The 14,243-nt window shown below is 49.6% G+C and overlaps 2 protein-coding genes across 2 annotated transcripts in view; one reads left to right on the top strand and one right to left on the bottom strand.

The window, feature by feature from the left end:
- LOC119449767 (ecdysone-induced protein 74EF) overlaps window positions 1-14,243 on the bottom strand; it is a 201,584-nt gene that overhangs the window by 178,598 nt on the left and 8,743 nt on the right. The window lies entirely within an intron of this gene.
- Window positions 85-10,127, top strand: LOC119449766 (U7 snRNA-associated Sm-like protein LSm11). The gene is made up of 6 exons (XM_037713022.2): window positions 85-303; window positions 3,856-4,005; window positions 4,267-4,470; window positions 5,974-6,119; window positions 6,945-7,057; window positions 7,936-10,127. Exons 1-6 carry the CDS (start codon window positions 85-87, stop codon window positions 8,139-8,141), a joined length of 1,038 nt encoding a protein of 345 aa, XP_037568950.1. The 3' UTR covers window positions 8,142-10,127.

The raw sequence follows: 14,243 nt of genomic DNA, 5'->3' as shown, positions 1-14,243 counted from the left end.
ATATGAAACTGACGCCAAAAGCAAGCGGAAGCTCTCCGCAATGTGAATACGAAGCTGCGCCTCTCTCGAATTCTGTCCGCCAATATGGCGGCGCCCAGCAAAGTCGACGACCGCGGCGCGGACGGTATAGAATTGACGAAAGAATTGCGTGATCCTTACGTCGTTTTCTATGACGAAGATGTGCTCACGCCTGTCCCGGACGCCCAGCCTCTTTCCAGTCTTGAGGAGTTTGCTGCCAAATACCTGCGCGATAAAAAGGCGATGGTCGAAGCGGAGACGGCGCCGGAAGTTCAGGAGGTTCAGGTAAACAATCGGCCGCGCCGTTTTGAAAACACGCTTATTGCAACAGCGGTCTTGTGAAACGGATCACTTTATTTTCGTTGAATGTTTGCGTCTGCTCGCCAGAAGGATTTTTTTTTTCTCCGTCTGTTGAAGCAAATGCGCGCTTACGTGAACCATGGGATAACCGTGCGAACGCTGGCGGGAGATCGCTGCTGTTTTGTCTTGACTGAAGCCGCGTAATCCGCTTCGTGCAAAAGTGTTCAGTGCTTCGAAGGCGCATTGTAACATCGCGTGAGACGAACGTGATTAATGCGAGCTTGCTTACAAATTTGAAAACACCCGGTCTTATGCAATTTGCGTTTTTCTGTAACGCATACTTAGTGATGGATGTAGCCAGGTCAATGTGTAGTATGGTGCAGTTTTATGTTATCAACTTTGTGAGGAACTGCAATGGTTGCAGAAATAGCCGCTGTGCGCTTCTCTTTCCAACGAGAGTGAATAAAGTTACAGCTTATCGTACGGTCGAACCTGATGTATCAAACAATAGATATATTTGCATAAAAGACATTATTTAATGTGGCACCACGGATACACTGTACGCTCTGCATTAATGGACCGACACGGCTACGATTTGGAGAGCAGAATTTGTTTCTTTCAGAAAGCACATAAGAATTTCCACACACACACACACACACACACACACACACACACACACACACACACACACACACACACACACACACACACACACACACACACACACACACGCGCGCGCGCGCGCGCGCGGCTGGAGGTTAGTGACTGGCTGCGTGCGCCTTAATGTGACCTGGGAAATACAAACGGGGTATCCAGATGATTGGCACAGTGAATAGAAATGGTCCAGTGCTGCAAGTTAGTTAAGCTTGTAGCAAGGCAACTGATTTGTGCAGTCCTTGACAGACTATACAATCGCCCGCTATCAGAACAAAAAAGTGCTAGGCTAGTACTCTCAAAGGAACTCCGCGCATATGGCTGTATCTGCGTTGCTGAAATTCCCGAGGTTCACGGGCACGGCGGTGTTACTAACCTATCCCTAACAATGATGTATTGAAAAAAAAAATCAATTCCAGTACGATTTTCGTCAGCATTGCTTCACTCTCTCTTTCTCTCTTTTATTTCTCTCTCGCAGTGTGTGCTTGTTTAGTTTCAGTCACCGCACCAATTCAACGCTCAGAATTAGGTTAGAAATGATATATGGGCCTCAAAAAGACTGCAACGGGACGTCGGTATTCGATCTGCTTCTTCCATAATTTGGCCAGTTAGAACTTGCTCATCATTTTCGCAGCTTACACGGCGTGCGGTGCCGATAACCGCTGACCCTCGGGTGATCGCGAATCCGTGTGGCACGCAAACTGTGCTTTGCCACGTGGCATTGTACATATCTGAGGGTGGTGGGTAAATACGTGGGGCCGGCGCAGGCGCCAGCGGGTCGACCGCGCGCCCGTGCCCGAGTCGGGCGTCCCGTCGGCCGCAGAAGCTCGCGAGGTCGCCGCTGGTCAGCGACCCCCACTGCCGCCGCAGACGCTGCGGCGGTCGTGTCACCGAGCGCCCGCGACCGGTCGCCCGGTGCCGGTGGGTGGCGGCGATGCGGCCGACGTCACTCCATCGCTCTCCTATTATACGGACCGTTCTCACACTTGATTAGGGTGTACACGCGCCATCGTTTTTGAAAACTTTGTAACTGTTGACACGGTGAACGTAAGCGCCTGTATGCACAAAAAGCCCCTTACGCTAGAACTGTTCTTAAGAGCAGATATGCTATATCCAATAGGTGGTTTGTACGTATTATTGGCGCAGAGGCCAATGGCAAATAGTACTTATGTACGAACCATTCAAAAAAAAAAAAAAATCAACCCGAAGTTTTTAGCAGTTCTTGCGTGGAAAAAAAATTATACAAAATTTACAAATACATAAATAAGTAAACAGTTTTTAGGACGTCCAAGGCGCCTTTCTGACAAATATTTATCTCAAGGACTAGAACACTGGGCTCTAGTGTTCTAGTTACTGGGTAATAGTGCCCTAGCCACTGGGTGCTGTTTCTTTTCTTTCTTTCTTTCTTCCTTCCTTTCTCTCTTTCTTTTTTTTCTCAAAAACTAGACACTGGGTTCGCAACAGTCTTTGTAGAAAAGAAAAAAAAAAAAGAAGAAGGGAGGATTCACAGACCTTGTCGTTCGTAATTAAGTGTTGTTTTCCACTGGCCGATCGACTTCGCATTTTAATAAATGTGTCCAACACCACGATGGCTAGCATTTGTTCTTTCTACGAGTTCTGGAGTAAAAAGAGCGTGCGTGTGTGCGCGCGTGTATGGGTGAAGTTTTTTAAGGACTTCAAGGGCTCTGACAAGGCATTTTAAGGAATAAAGCAACATTGTTTGACTACTTAAAAAACTAACAGTGAGCAAGCATTTACTTTATTGCATGCAACCCAAAAGAGGTAAAATAGAAAAGTTTAACGGATTGAATACGTCCTAGTCGAAACATAATTCTAGGGTCTTTTTCCCTCTCTCTCATTAATTGCTGCAAATGCAAAACCCGAGGACTGCGTAGCCAAGCGTTTTCATTTGTTTGTGTCAAGAAGGAGGAGCAAAACGCTTAGCATGAAAACGATCACCAAGCACCACAATGCTGCCGACTAGATCGCACTTGCTTGATTTTTGGATTGCACCAACTTGCGGCCAGATGTCCCAACAAACGTCGAAAATCGTCGAGCCGAAAATAAACTTCAAGGATTCCCGCGTGAAATTTGAGCTCTTTCGAGGTACTGAGAACGAAAATGCGGTATTGGAGGGTTTTAAGGATTTCCGTCATGTCCCTGCGAACATTTGCTCGTTTCTTGCGCGCAGTCGCGTTAAGGAAACCAACGGTATAGGCGTTACCGCCACACGTGCAAGTTCGGCTGTATAACAATATGCGACATTCGGAAGTGCGCACTTCTCCGCATATTTTGTCTGAGCTAACCAACATGGCGGACCTCATGATAGAATCGTGAATAACGCGTCGGGCAGTGTGGAACGGTGCCACCATCCCTGCTTACGGAAGTCGTCCACGTGTTCTGCCGTTCGCTAACCGGCCGTGACACCATACATTTCGAGTTCTCTCATAAGCCACATGATTCGAAGTCACTGCGCCGAGGACACCCGCTTTTCCGTATACTATATAGTCATACAAGTGCAAACGCCTCGTCCGCCTGTTACCTGTTCGAGTACAACCAGGTCGCCACTGTCTAACCTCGAACAAGGCGGCACCAAGCGAGCTTTTTCGTTAAAAGCTTTACAGACAACTTTAATACGCGAATAAACGTAACCTTTTCCAAGTAACATTTGAGAACTTGGCCTGTCTATTAATTTTGCCCTCCGGGAGTATTCGCGGCAGTGAAATTTAATATTACTATTATTGCTGTTATCATTTGCCTTCGGGAAGTGTGACGGCAGCGGCACCGCATTTTCGTGACGTCACGCTCCTCGGCGCGTCTTTATAAGAGTGTTGAGGTTAATTTCTTTGACGTCGCACACTGTGTTGACGCCGCAATACGCAGCCGGAGGAGCCCAAAGAACCCAGCGGCCACCTTCGTCGTGGTCCGCGTACCATGGCCAGCGTGGTGGAGCGCAGCATGATGGGAGGCATGCACACCAAGGGGCCCCTGAGCATCCTCTACCGAGCAGTGCGCGACCGACTACGCGTCAAGGTAAGTCACAGAACCTTTGACAGAAGCATCGACATCTATTCCGCGGCAGAAGATTTCGAAACAATCAGTACTAGGCGTGCTCTGGTGGTCTTTATTCCTAGTTCTGTACTAACTAAGCACATTGAAACTCGGCTTCGATGATCTTACAAGGACCGTCGTATTCAGCGTGAAATAGCCGATGGCCACCGAGAAGCGTTAACGTGGCATCGCAGTACCCGCCGATTGGTGAGGTTGAAGAGAGGGCGACGCTTCTCGGCGCAGGTTTGGACGCGCAGCCACACGCGTGTGCGCAGCATCCTGACGGGCTTCGTGCACGCCTACGACCGGCACGTCAACCTCGCTCTGGCCGATGTCGACGAGGTGCTACTGCTGCCGCCGGCGCCATCTCTACCGACGGGGACAGCGGAAGCGCAGGCAACGACGACAGCGACGCCCACTGCGCCTGCACCGCCGCTGCCGACCAAGGTGAGATTTTCCTTCTGGGAAGGGACTCCCCGTTCGGGAGGCGCAGTAGTATGCGTTCTTTCGGACACGTTGGCGTTCGCCTCAGTTTTCAAGCGATGCTCCGCCACAAAACGCCACAGATAGAGAAAAACGTTGCCTGTTAACACGGACGACAACCGTAACGGTTTGGGCTCGTTGGTGCCGAATGACCTGGTGCAGATACGCTCGAAAAACGAGGACAAGAGGGACTTACGCAGCGCTACATGTGTCCCCGTCTCCCCCTTTTGCCATTATTAGAGAGTTTTAGATTAGGGAGTTTTAGATTAGGGGGACGCAAGCGTAGGGCCCCCAAGCGCTAGGGAGCCCTTACGCTTGCGTCCCCCTAATCTAAACCTCTCTATTAACGCGAAAGCGTTAAGGGCCCCGTGTCGCAGAAAATCCGGCGTCGGCGTGGATGTCGGCGTCCGTGGCGGAAAAATTCATCCCCAACCACCCCGACTGCGCAGGCTCTCTGCGTGGCGCAAGGTGTCAGCGAAGGAGAAAATCATCCCGAACCACCCCGACCGCGCAGGCCCTCCACGTGGTGCAGGGTGTTGGTGAACAAAAATTGAATTTCTCACAGTGAAATCCATCAGAAAAATGGTAAAGTACCACAACCTACAGACATAGTGGCGTCGGATTGTAATTTGAATGTAAGAGAAAACATAATTCTGTTACGAGGAAACTCAAACACAAACCCCCTTTCCAGCATTTCTACCATACCTACAGCGGCGCCCTCGGGTAGTTTAGTTGCGAAAATGCTATCCAGATGGCACTCGCATCCTCAGCAGGTCAAATTGGGACTTCGCCTGCCTAATGCGTTTTGGACACGCGCGCGCATCAGAGCAATAGCAAACAATTAATAAAATAATAAAAAAGGTGCTAGGGCCTTCACGTTTTAATATAAGACGACTTATATATTGCCCCTGAAAGAACGTCTTCCCAGCAATGCATTTCTGTTTAAAAGTGAAGCCGACTTTAAGGGGATCGGTGTAAGCTTGGTCTTTGTAAGCTGGCTTTCCCACGTTCTGTGTTGCGGTGAAGCCCACTGAAACAAACATGCGATGCGAACGGGGCCCGATAACGCTATCGCGTTCCACTCTTAAAGGCGAAGCTTAAGCTTCCTCCAATTTTTTTTCATGCGCTACCTATACCAAACCACAGAGGAAGTCGTAGCACCAAATGATGCCAATTATATAGTTTATGCATAGCTTTTGCAATAAGTAGTGCAGACACAACGTCGATAGCTAGAGGGCGAAGAAAGAAAGTGCAGGGAGGTTAATCAGGCGCACATCCGGTCTGCTACTATGCGCTGAGGGAAAGGGATAGAGGGACCAAGCGGGCAAAGCGGAGACCAGACGGGACTATAGCGCCTGTCCCGACTGCTTTTCCCCGTTCTCTGTCTTTCTTCGAGCTATCCTTTTAAGAAAGAATTCATGGCCACCTATTGTTCTTGTCTGATAACCCGTTCTGGTGTCGTCATAGCTGGCGCAGCAAGAGGAGGAGGCCAATCCGAGCGCCCCCGCTGCCGAACCTACCGTGCTGCCGCTTCCCGCGTGGGCGACCACGTCGGGCAGCACAGACACGGTTCCCGAGGTGGAAGAATCTTCTTCTGGCTGCCCTACTACGACGTGGGTTCCTCGTTCGCTTATTTGTGCATGTTCTTAAGAACAATAATGAGCCATCGTTGCCGGGTCTTGCATCTCTCATCTGGGACATTCGCTCAACGTCTTGATCGATTGTAACGACCGGAAGGTGCACCGTGCGCTATGAGAGACACCGCATTGGGTGGCTCCGGGTGAATTTTGACCACGTTGGCTTCCTTAACGCGCACCTAATTCCAAGGACACGAGCGTTATTGCCTTGTGCCCCCGCCGCTGTGAATCTGCCTCTTTTCTTTCCCTTGCTTTCCTTTGTGTCAGACTGCTCAAGATAGTGGAAGCGTAGCAAGGATTAAAGTCCATACTGTATAGCACAAGACCCTTAAGCTTACAATTTCACGACTGACTACATTGGTTGTCCAATGCGTATTGATATAGTTCACGCAGGAGGGGCCGGAGGGAGGGCGCTTCTGCCTTTATGGAGGCTGACGTAAATCGTATGTTGATTGGAGTGCCTGTGCAGCACAGAACCCTTAGTCTCACGCTTTATTGTCGGCAGCGTTGTTGTTTTGACGAGTGTAAGGCTCGCGACAAAATACGCTACTCACTAACTTCGTTGGTTCTGCGAGAGGCATTGTCTTTGTTTATGCCAGTGTTGAAGTGTACGCTTTGTGTGGCTGGCATAGTGGCGCGTAGGCAGGTTCCTCGAAAAGCCGGATAGCGTAGCAATAAACAGCTGTTTACTGTAACGTCAAATAATTCTTACGCCGGTTGCCGTATGACAGACGGAACAACTGGCGAGCGAAACTTGGGCGTCCTGAGCCCTTACCTCTGGCTCTGGCTGTCTGTTTTCAGCGCGACGACCAGCGGCGACACTTCGTCGTCCGAGGTGAGGCCGAGGAGGGGAAGTCCGCGCCGCAGGGCCGCCTGCATCCCGTTGGAGTCGATTGATGTGCAGCCGGAGTCCGGTAAGGCGTTCATTGGTCGTTCTCCGTACGGCAGTGTTTCTAAAACGCTGACTCTCCTAGGGCCCAGGTCCTGAGTTTGGTCACGAAGCTGCTGGGGAACTTGCCCGCCACTGAAACGAGGCTTGCTATTTATAGCGATATATATATATATATATATATATATATATATATATATATAGTCGAACATTCAGTGCCGGGAGCTCATACAATCAAGGGGAAATGCTAGCAGGTGTATCAGCTCCGTCTCACCAATTCTGTGCACTGCATGCGAAAGCTATACCGGTCTCGTTCAGTCAAGCTCGGACGAGAATCGGCTGTGCCTGCACACATAGCGCCGTCTGTGTGTGTACGTGTTACTTCTCTGTCCCGGTCTTTTCGCGCTCTGGTTTACAGCTGTCAATTTGTCGCCGGTAATCCCCCTATTCGTCTTTTGTTGCGCACAGGAAGATTAGCGGCGAATAATGGACGAAATGTTCCCTTTCCTGGTTGTCTGACGCGAGCCGTAGCCTCCTCCGCGCTGCACAGAGTTAGTTGGTCAATTGGAATACAGGAAACACGCTTTCTTCAGTAAGAATTTAGCATGATAACGCGCATCTGTTTGTCCTCTCGTCGTTCCGTGTGCGTGCACACCAACTCGGACAACGGGCACACCAACAGGCCGAACATTACCCCGTTATTTCGTCATCTTGTCAGCTCTGATTGGCTCGCAGTGGTGCTACCGCCTCACTGATTGGTTCAAGAGGCCAACATGGCGGAATTTGACAATGTATAGAATAGCACCCCTGCCCTGCACGCAGTTATTATTATTATTATTATTATTATTATTATTATTATTATTATTATTATTATTATTATTATTATTATTATTATTTATGCAGACCAAGAGGAGCCGGCTGAAGCACCGAGCGACCCGAGACCCTCCGCGGCAGAGTCGACGCCCGTGGCTCAGAAGAAGCGGCCAGCGAGGACAGGCCGGGCCCGACGTCGCGCCGCCGCCCCGACCCTGGCTCCGCGGTCGAGACACGTCAACCAGCTGTTCGTGCGCGGCGAGAACGTCGTCTCCGTCGCCCTGATGCCCGTCTGACTGTGCGGACTCTTTGCCACCGAGGGCTTTTACCCCAAAGATAGCACACCGTACTAGTCCTTCGTATAGGCCAGGTGTCAGTTACGGTCAGGCCTTGGGCCAACGCGTCAGGTTCCTCGACGTCAGCAATGACCGGGAGTTCTCAACGCTGGTTAGCCAGTCGCTACCACCCGACCGACCTGCGGAGTTGGCCAGCATTCTTGGCGACGAAACAACGTGCGTCGTTTCCTGCGTCTGACGTTCCAGTTGAATACGAAGAGGGGCCCAGAAGCGTATTCAGTTGGGCCGGCATTGCGGAACGTGAAGGAAAAAAAAAAAATACCAGGACCAAGTCGTGAATAGACAAGCACAGAGTTGACTAACACGTTATCTTTATTGCGTATTGACGACTTTATTCGAGAGCACGATCAATATACATGGAGGAGAAAAGAAAACCGTCAAACAATTATGAATGCTATGGATCGTGACACCGCACCATTGCGGTGATATCGTTTTTGCCTGCTTGTTTCCATGCATTGATCTTGCGGTAGGGCGTATCAGTGCTGGGTGTACTCATTCTCGACTTCGTCGAGGTATTTTGCGCTGTCTGCTTCACGTTCCACGAAGAAACGCGAGCGCTGTCGTTATGCATACGGACGCGACGAAAGAAAGCGCCCTTTGCTCGGTCTCGACCACAGCAAGGCAACAGCAACGTTCACGGGAGGCGCTGGGTGTACGTCACCATCACTGCCGGCAACAAACGACCATCCGGTTTCTCCGTGTGACACCGGTGCCCGAATTCCGACACCCTCGGTCGACCGCATCGCGCTCTCACACTTGGGGAAACGCTCCCCGAAGAAGAGTAGCCGCGGTGGCCCGCAGTGCGTCTGTGCTTCGGTCAGCACCATTCGCCCTTCTGGTGGCCCGCCGTGAGACGCGAACGACGCCGGCGAAACAGGAGGCCATCCCGCCCTTCGAATTCCGCAGGCCACTGGGGAGGCACCTGTACTAATAACCTCGGACTTCATTCTATAGCCTTGGTGACGGCCTAATAACGCCATGGCAAATACACCGCTGTAGCCCACCTCAAGAGGACTTGCATAGATGCACCAGCCAATCACGTTCACTTATTTATTTGACGTCGTGGTGGAGACGAACTTTCTTTGAATATCGGCGTCTTCTGGGAACAACGTTTTGGAGTGCCGAGCCTTAAAGGCCATCCGCAGTGCGGGCTGTGCGGTTTTGTGTTTAATAGCTTGTGCTGATCTCTCAGGTTGTCACTGCATACAGACATATTCGTATGGAACTCTGTGCATCGCCCTTCGAACTTGGGAGTCGACTTGCAAACACTGCATTGGTGATATATAGTAATGATTACGCTGTGACGGTGTAGCGCACGTGACAGCTTGCTGGTGGAGAAGCGTGCCTGCAAGAAGGACTTCACTCACGCGCACTATGTGGGCCATCCGCTGTCCGGCTATGCCCGATGGCTGTAGAAATTTCAGTTAAAGAGTTCCCAAAGCACGGAACTATAGTCTCTTCAAAACTAACTGCAAAAGCTTAGAGTCATGAAACACTCAAAGTTATGTCACATTGACGTGTCTAACATGCACGGCCTTTATAGGTTTCAAGCCTTCTAAAGAAGACAACTCGAGTGCCAGTATGGAAGCACGATAACTAAAGGCGTGGTTTATTGTCACGCCCCTGTCGTTGCGTGCGCCCATGATAAAGCTTGCTTCTGCAAAATATTCCACGCAAAAATGCAGAGCGTCGTCTGTACTGATGTAGAATACTATGTCAAACTTGAAAACTGCATGCGACGTCGTAGGTTTAGTCGCGATCGAGTCCTCATTCGAAGTTTCTTCAAGAGGCTGACCGCTGTAGTATAACGCGGCTCAGGGCGCAATTACGGTGTCAAGAACATACGCACGCGTTTTTCACAGAAGGCATGCATAGCCAGCTCGCAACACGGCACCAGTGTCAATAATCAATAAACGCAGACGAAATTGTATGATCGTTTCTTTTGTTTTCAGAGACCGGTTGTTCTCAGTTCGCAAACTTTTTCGACCATGATTTAGAGGGCACTTGGCCTTCACCTATTGGACATCCGTAAAATATGGAGATAGGTTTCAAGCCTTCTAAAGAGGACGAGTACGGCACACCATTGGCGAAAAAAGTTTACATGCAGCTGCCTTAGAATTGTGATTCAGCCCTGCGCCAACATATTTCGTTCATCCAATATAGTGGCCGCAGCAAGTGCAGAAACACACATGAGTGACGTGACTTCTCTCTTGCGGTTCTCCGTTTGCATTAAAATTGACAGTGATGCGAAATACGCTTGTGTGCAGGCATCACTGCCCGAATCCTCTTTTTTGACAAGTTTTACGACCTCTGCTTGTTTTATAAATACCGCTTGCCACAGTGAGTTTTCTCATGTTCTTGCTGTGATGCCATCGATTCATACCTGCCAACTTTTACAGTTTTTCGAAAAGCGCTCGATTTTTAGAGCCTTTCACGATTTCTCATTTGCGTCAGTTCAGGGCAACACTTATCAGGAAGAATACAAATGCAATTACTGACCTACTTTTCATAGTCTGAGTTTAGGGAGCTATGTGTACCTACGAGCTCAGAGGCGACGCCAAGATAACGCCAATTTTCGGATATTTCATGACTAAACTTCTAAGGAATTCTGTTTGATGCACAGATGATTCCGGCTGCGACTCTGTGGCGGACAGCATGATTCTAGTCCTTGTCGCTGGATTGCTTGAAGAGGCGGACGTTACTTAAACGAGAAATCGAAATGCATAATATAACAATTAATATTTCATTAAGTTTTTAACTAATTATTTCGCGGCACATTTTCCAATTTGCTCATTGTAGCCGCTGAGCTTGAGATACTTGGAGAGAATTCTGAGTATGGCACCTGTTTAGAGATATGTGCCGTTGATTTGCAGTAAAAGTTCACTGTTTCTCCGCTTACTTTTTAAATCAAAACACCGTTTAATGATTGAAACACAAACGTAAATGGAGCACCAATGTGCCGCACACTTTGGGAATTTATATCTCGAAACTGGTGTGATCACTTGTGTAGCACATCCACATTTGTTGCTCATCTAAGTCTTGTCGATATATTTACGTTATCTTTACTTACCTTATGCCAGAGAGGGTATGCATTATTGAGCTTTAAAAAAAGTCTGTGGCATGCAATTTCGAATTCCCGTTGTTACCTGTGCGTACAAAATATTGATAGTCGGGGACCTAGTCAAGTGCAGACAAACATCTTTAGTGCCAGCTGGATCCTCGGTTTCTTTTTCCTTTCTTCCCCCCCCCCCCTTTTTTTTTTTCCCTCGTCTTTTCACGTGTTTTTTCTGTGGTATGTAAAGCGGGAAGGGAATACGAAGAAAGAAAAGTGAGAGACTGAAATAGATCAACTGAAAAGTTGCGACACACGTGCAGTTATGGGCAAACGAAAAACCGAACGGCGGAACTGAAACCAGCACAGTGAAATCGGAAGAGTATGCGCGAGGAACTCCTGTTCGCTAATTCTGTCCGTGCTTTGAAACCGGTTCCTCGTCCCTCTCGAGCGAAAGCGCTCGCCTCCTCTTTTACTGAAGATAAGAATGAAGTGTAGCCTCCGTGATCGCAGCGGCGCGATCTCGGAGGCCACGATAGAATTGCAGCAGTGGCATTCTGCCGTACCCGGCCACGGCACACTAGGCAATTGTAGACTTAATGAGCCGTGTTGTAGACGAACAACGAAATAAAGAGAGAGAGCGAAGAGAAAAAGAAGTTCCGAAACTGCTCCGTGGAGGGCTGCGAATTAAATTTGACAACCCGGGGTGGTCGAATTTGACCGCGCATTGGGAGTCATCGGAATATCAAAATGACCGCGCATTGGGATTTACGAACGGCCAGCGGAGGCAGCGACCTTCAACACTCCCCTGCTTTCCTGCGACGAATCGCCTCGTGGAGTTGGAAATACGTCCCACGGGAAAGACCAGCGGCGACACTATGGCGAGACACATTTCGACGAATACGTGGTTGCTGGATGCCACTTCGTTGACGGCCTTGACGCGGGGGCCAAGAAACTCTTGGGAGGCAATGCCGTTTCATTATGGCCGCTGCTAGCCGCCATAGCTGTTCGACAGACGCATCACCGAATGGCTGGGCCATCCCAGGAGCCAAGACGCGCCAGATAGGGTCAAACGTGGCACCTCCCGTCCACAAGTGTTCCCTCCGTTCTCTGTGACAGTGAGCCGTGTGTGCCCGAGGCTACTTTTCCAAGTGAGTTCGGGGAACAAAGGCGCTGGAGTGTTTATGCGCACCCTCATCCCCAAGGGGCAGCCTTCGGCGACTTTGGACGCTCCGGTTGGAGGAAGGTGTGCCCGCAGACTTCCCTGGCCTATAGGGATCTACGGTGGACAAGGTGCATTTAAGCGGACATTTGCGGCTCATTGAGAGTGCTCTCCATCTGCTCTAAGATGTAGCTGGTGCTCTCCCAGAACGATGTGGTCTGCTCAGATGTAGCGCTGACATGCTACGATGTACTGCGCTCCGTACTCCGGCCAGTACGTGTATCCCCATGCCCTGTAAATAAGTTTGCCTTTCCGATGTAAATAAATCCCCTAATCCGTTTCCCTATACCTCTCGACCTCGTACTCTTCACGAACGAAGCAACCCTCGTCAAGTCTGCTCGGACGACGGCGTGGGCCCGCTAAGCCTCCGTGTGACGCCCAGGTAGCGTAGGCCTGCTACCCCTTACGAGACGCAGCGGCGGCATAGGCTAGAAAGCGACCCTCAGTTTGACGTCGAACTCCGAGACCACCGACTCCCGAATCCTACAGCTCCCAATGGGCGGTACACGAGCGTTCTTGCCTCATCGGAATGCAGCCGCCGCGACGGGTAAGGTGAAATATGTTGAGCCGTATAATACTACGTACTTTCTGTGTGACTAGTGGCTTGTGAAAGTTGCGCATGCCTCACCGAATTATCTAAGTAAAATACCTAAAAGAGCAACTTGACTGGCGACTATAAGTGCGCGAATGAATATAAACTGTGCTTCTCGAAATTACATTTTTAGCTTGAAGTAAGCACTCGTGTCCGTCTCTCTTGCCAGTCTTTCGTCCGCTGGCGCGCTAATTAATGTGAATGATCGATGCCGCGTCCCATTTAACCTGCGGATGTTCTCGTCGTCCATGTGTAACGTTGTCATTCCACGACGAAGCAGGGCGACGAATTGAACAATATGGCGGAATCAGACTGTCTCCGACTTGGCCTCAAAAAAAAAAAAAAAAAAAAAAGAAAGAAAAAAAAGAACAGCACGCGTTCTGGCGAAGGTTGCTTCGTATACGAGTCACTTCGTATTCAATCATCCCTGATGAGGTCGCAGGATGGCGGACCGCGGAAAGGCTATGCGATGTTGCCGTTTTCCGCATCGATACAACTGTCATGCTGAAGCAAAATGGCGCAGCAGGGAGACAGACACACTGTCCTTTTTTATGCATTGCCAGCGGCAGTAATGCGTGTCATTTTTGTCCTCCCCCGCATCATCCTCTTCAGCTGAGAGTTAGAATGATGGACAAACCAGCTCACATTTGTCACGTTTTCCGCATATGCGGCGAGGACCCTATATTATGTATGTAGAGAAAACGCTTATACGTGGCGTAACTTAATAAAACCAGTTGTGCTGCAACAGTGAGTCGTGCCATTGTTACCGTTAATTTCTTCCCGCATTTTAAACCCCAGCAATTAAATGCTGGCGTTTAAATTAAAGTGGAGGGACTCCGGATTAATTTTTACCACCTGGGGTTAATTCTTTAACGTGCACCCAGCTAGTACCCGCGGTACATGGGCGTTTTTGTATTTCGCCTCCATCGAAATGCGGCCGCTGTGGCTGGGACTTGATAGCGCACCCTCAGGCTTAGCAACGCAACGCCGAAGCAACTGCGCTGTTTCAGTGCCGTGAGTGACATTTTTCACTCTGGGCTGAATGTTTTATTATTATTTTTTTTCCTTGCCCAGCGAGTGCGAGGTGACAAGTGAAAAAGTCTACTTGTTCGATTAATATATAAGGTTTAAGATACCTGTGTCTCCGTGGTACAGATGCCGTAACAGCCCAGAGGC

Source organism: Dermacentor silvarum, chromosome 4 (genome assembly GCF_013339745.2).
Source record: "Dermacentor silvarum isolate Dsil-2018 chromosome 4, BIME_Dsil_1.4, whole genome shotgun sequence".
Classification (NCBI taxonomy): Eukaryota; Metazoa; Arthropoda; class Arachnida; order Ixodida; family Ixodidae; genus Dermacentor; species Dermacentor silvarum.
This window is presented reverse-complemented; position numbering and strand designations above follow the sequence as displayed.

Excerpts from the sequence above, each read along its gene's own strand:
- LOC119449766 (XM_037713022.2), top strand. The coding sequence starts at position 85 with ATGGCGGCGCCCAGCAAAGTCGACGACCGCGGCGCGGACGGTATAGAA. Across the intron at positions 304-3,855 it reads CGGAAGTTCAGGAGGTTCAG|CCGGAGGAGCCCAAAGAACC; the intron begins GTAAACAATCGG and ends CGCAATACGCAG. Across the intron at positions 7,058-7,935 it reads TGATGTGCAGCCGGAGTCCG|ACCAAGAGGAGCCGGCTGAA; the intron begins GTAAGGCGTTCA and ends TTATTTATGCAG.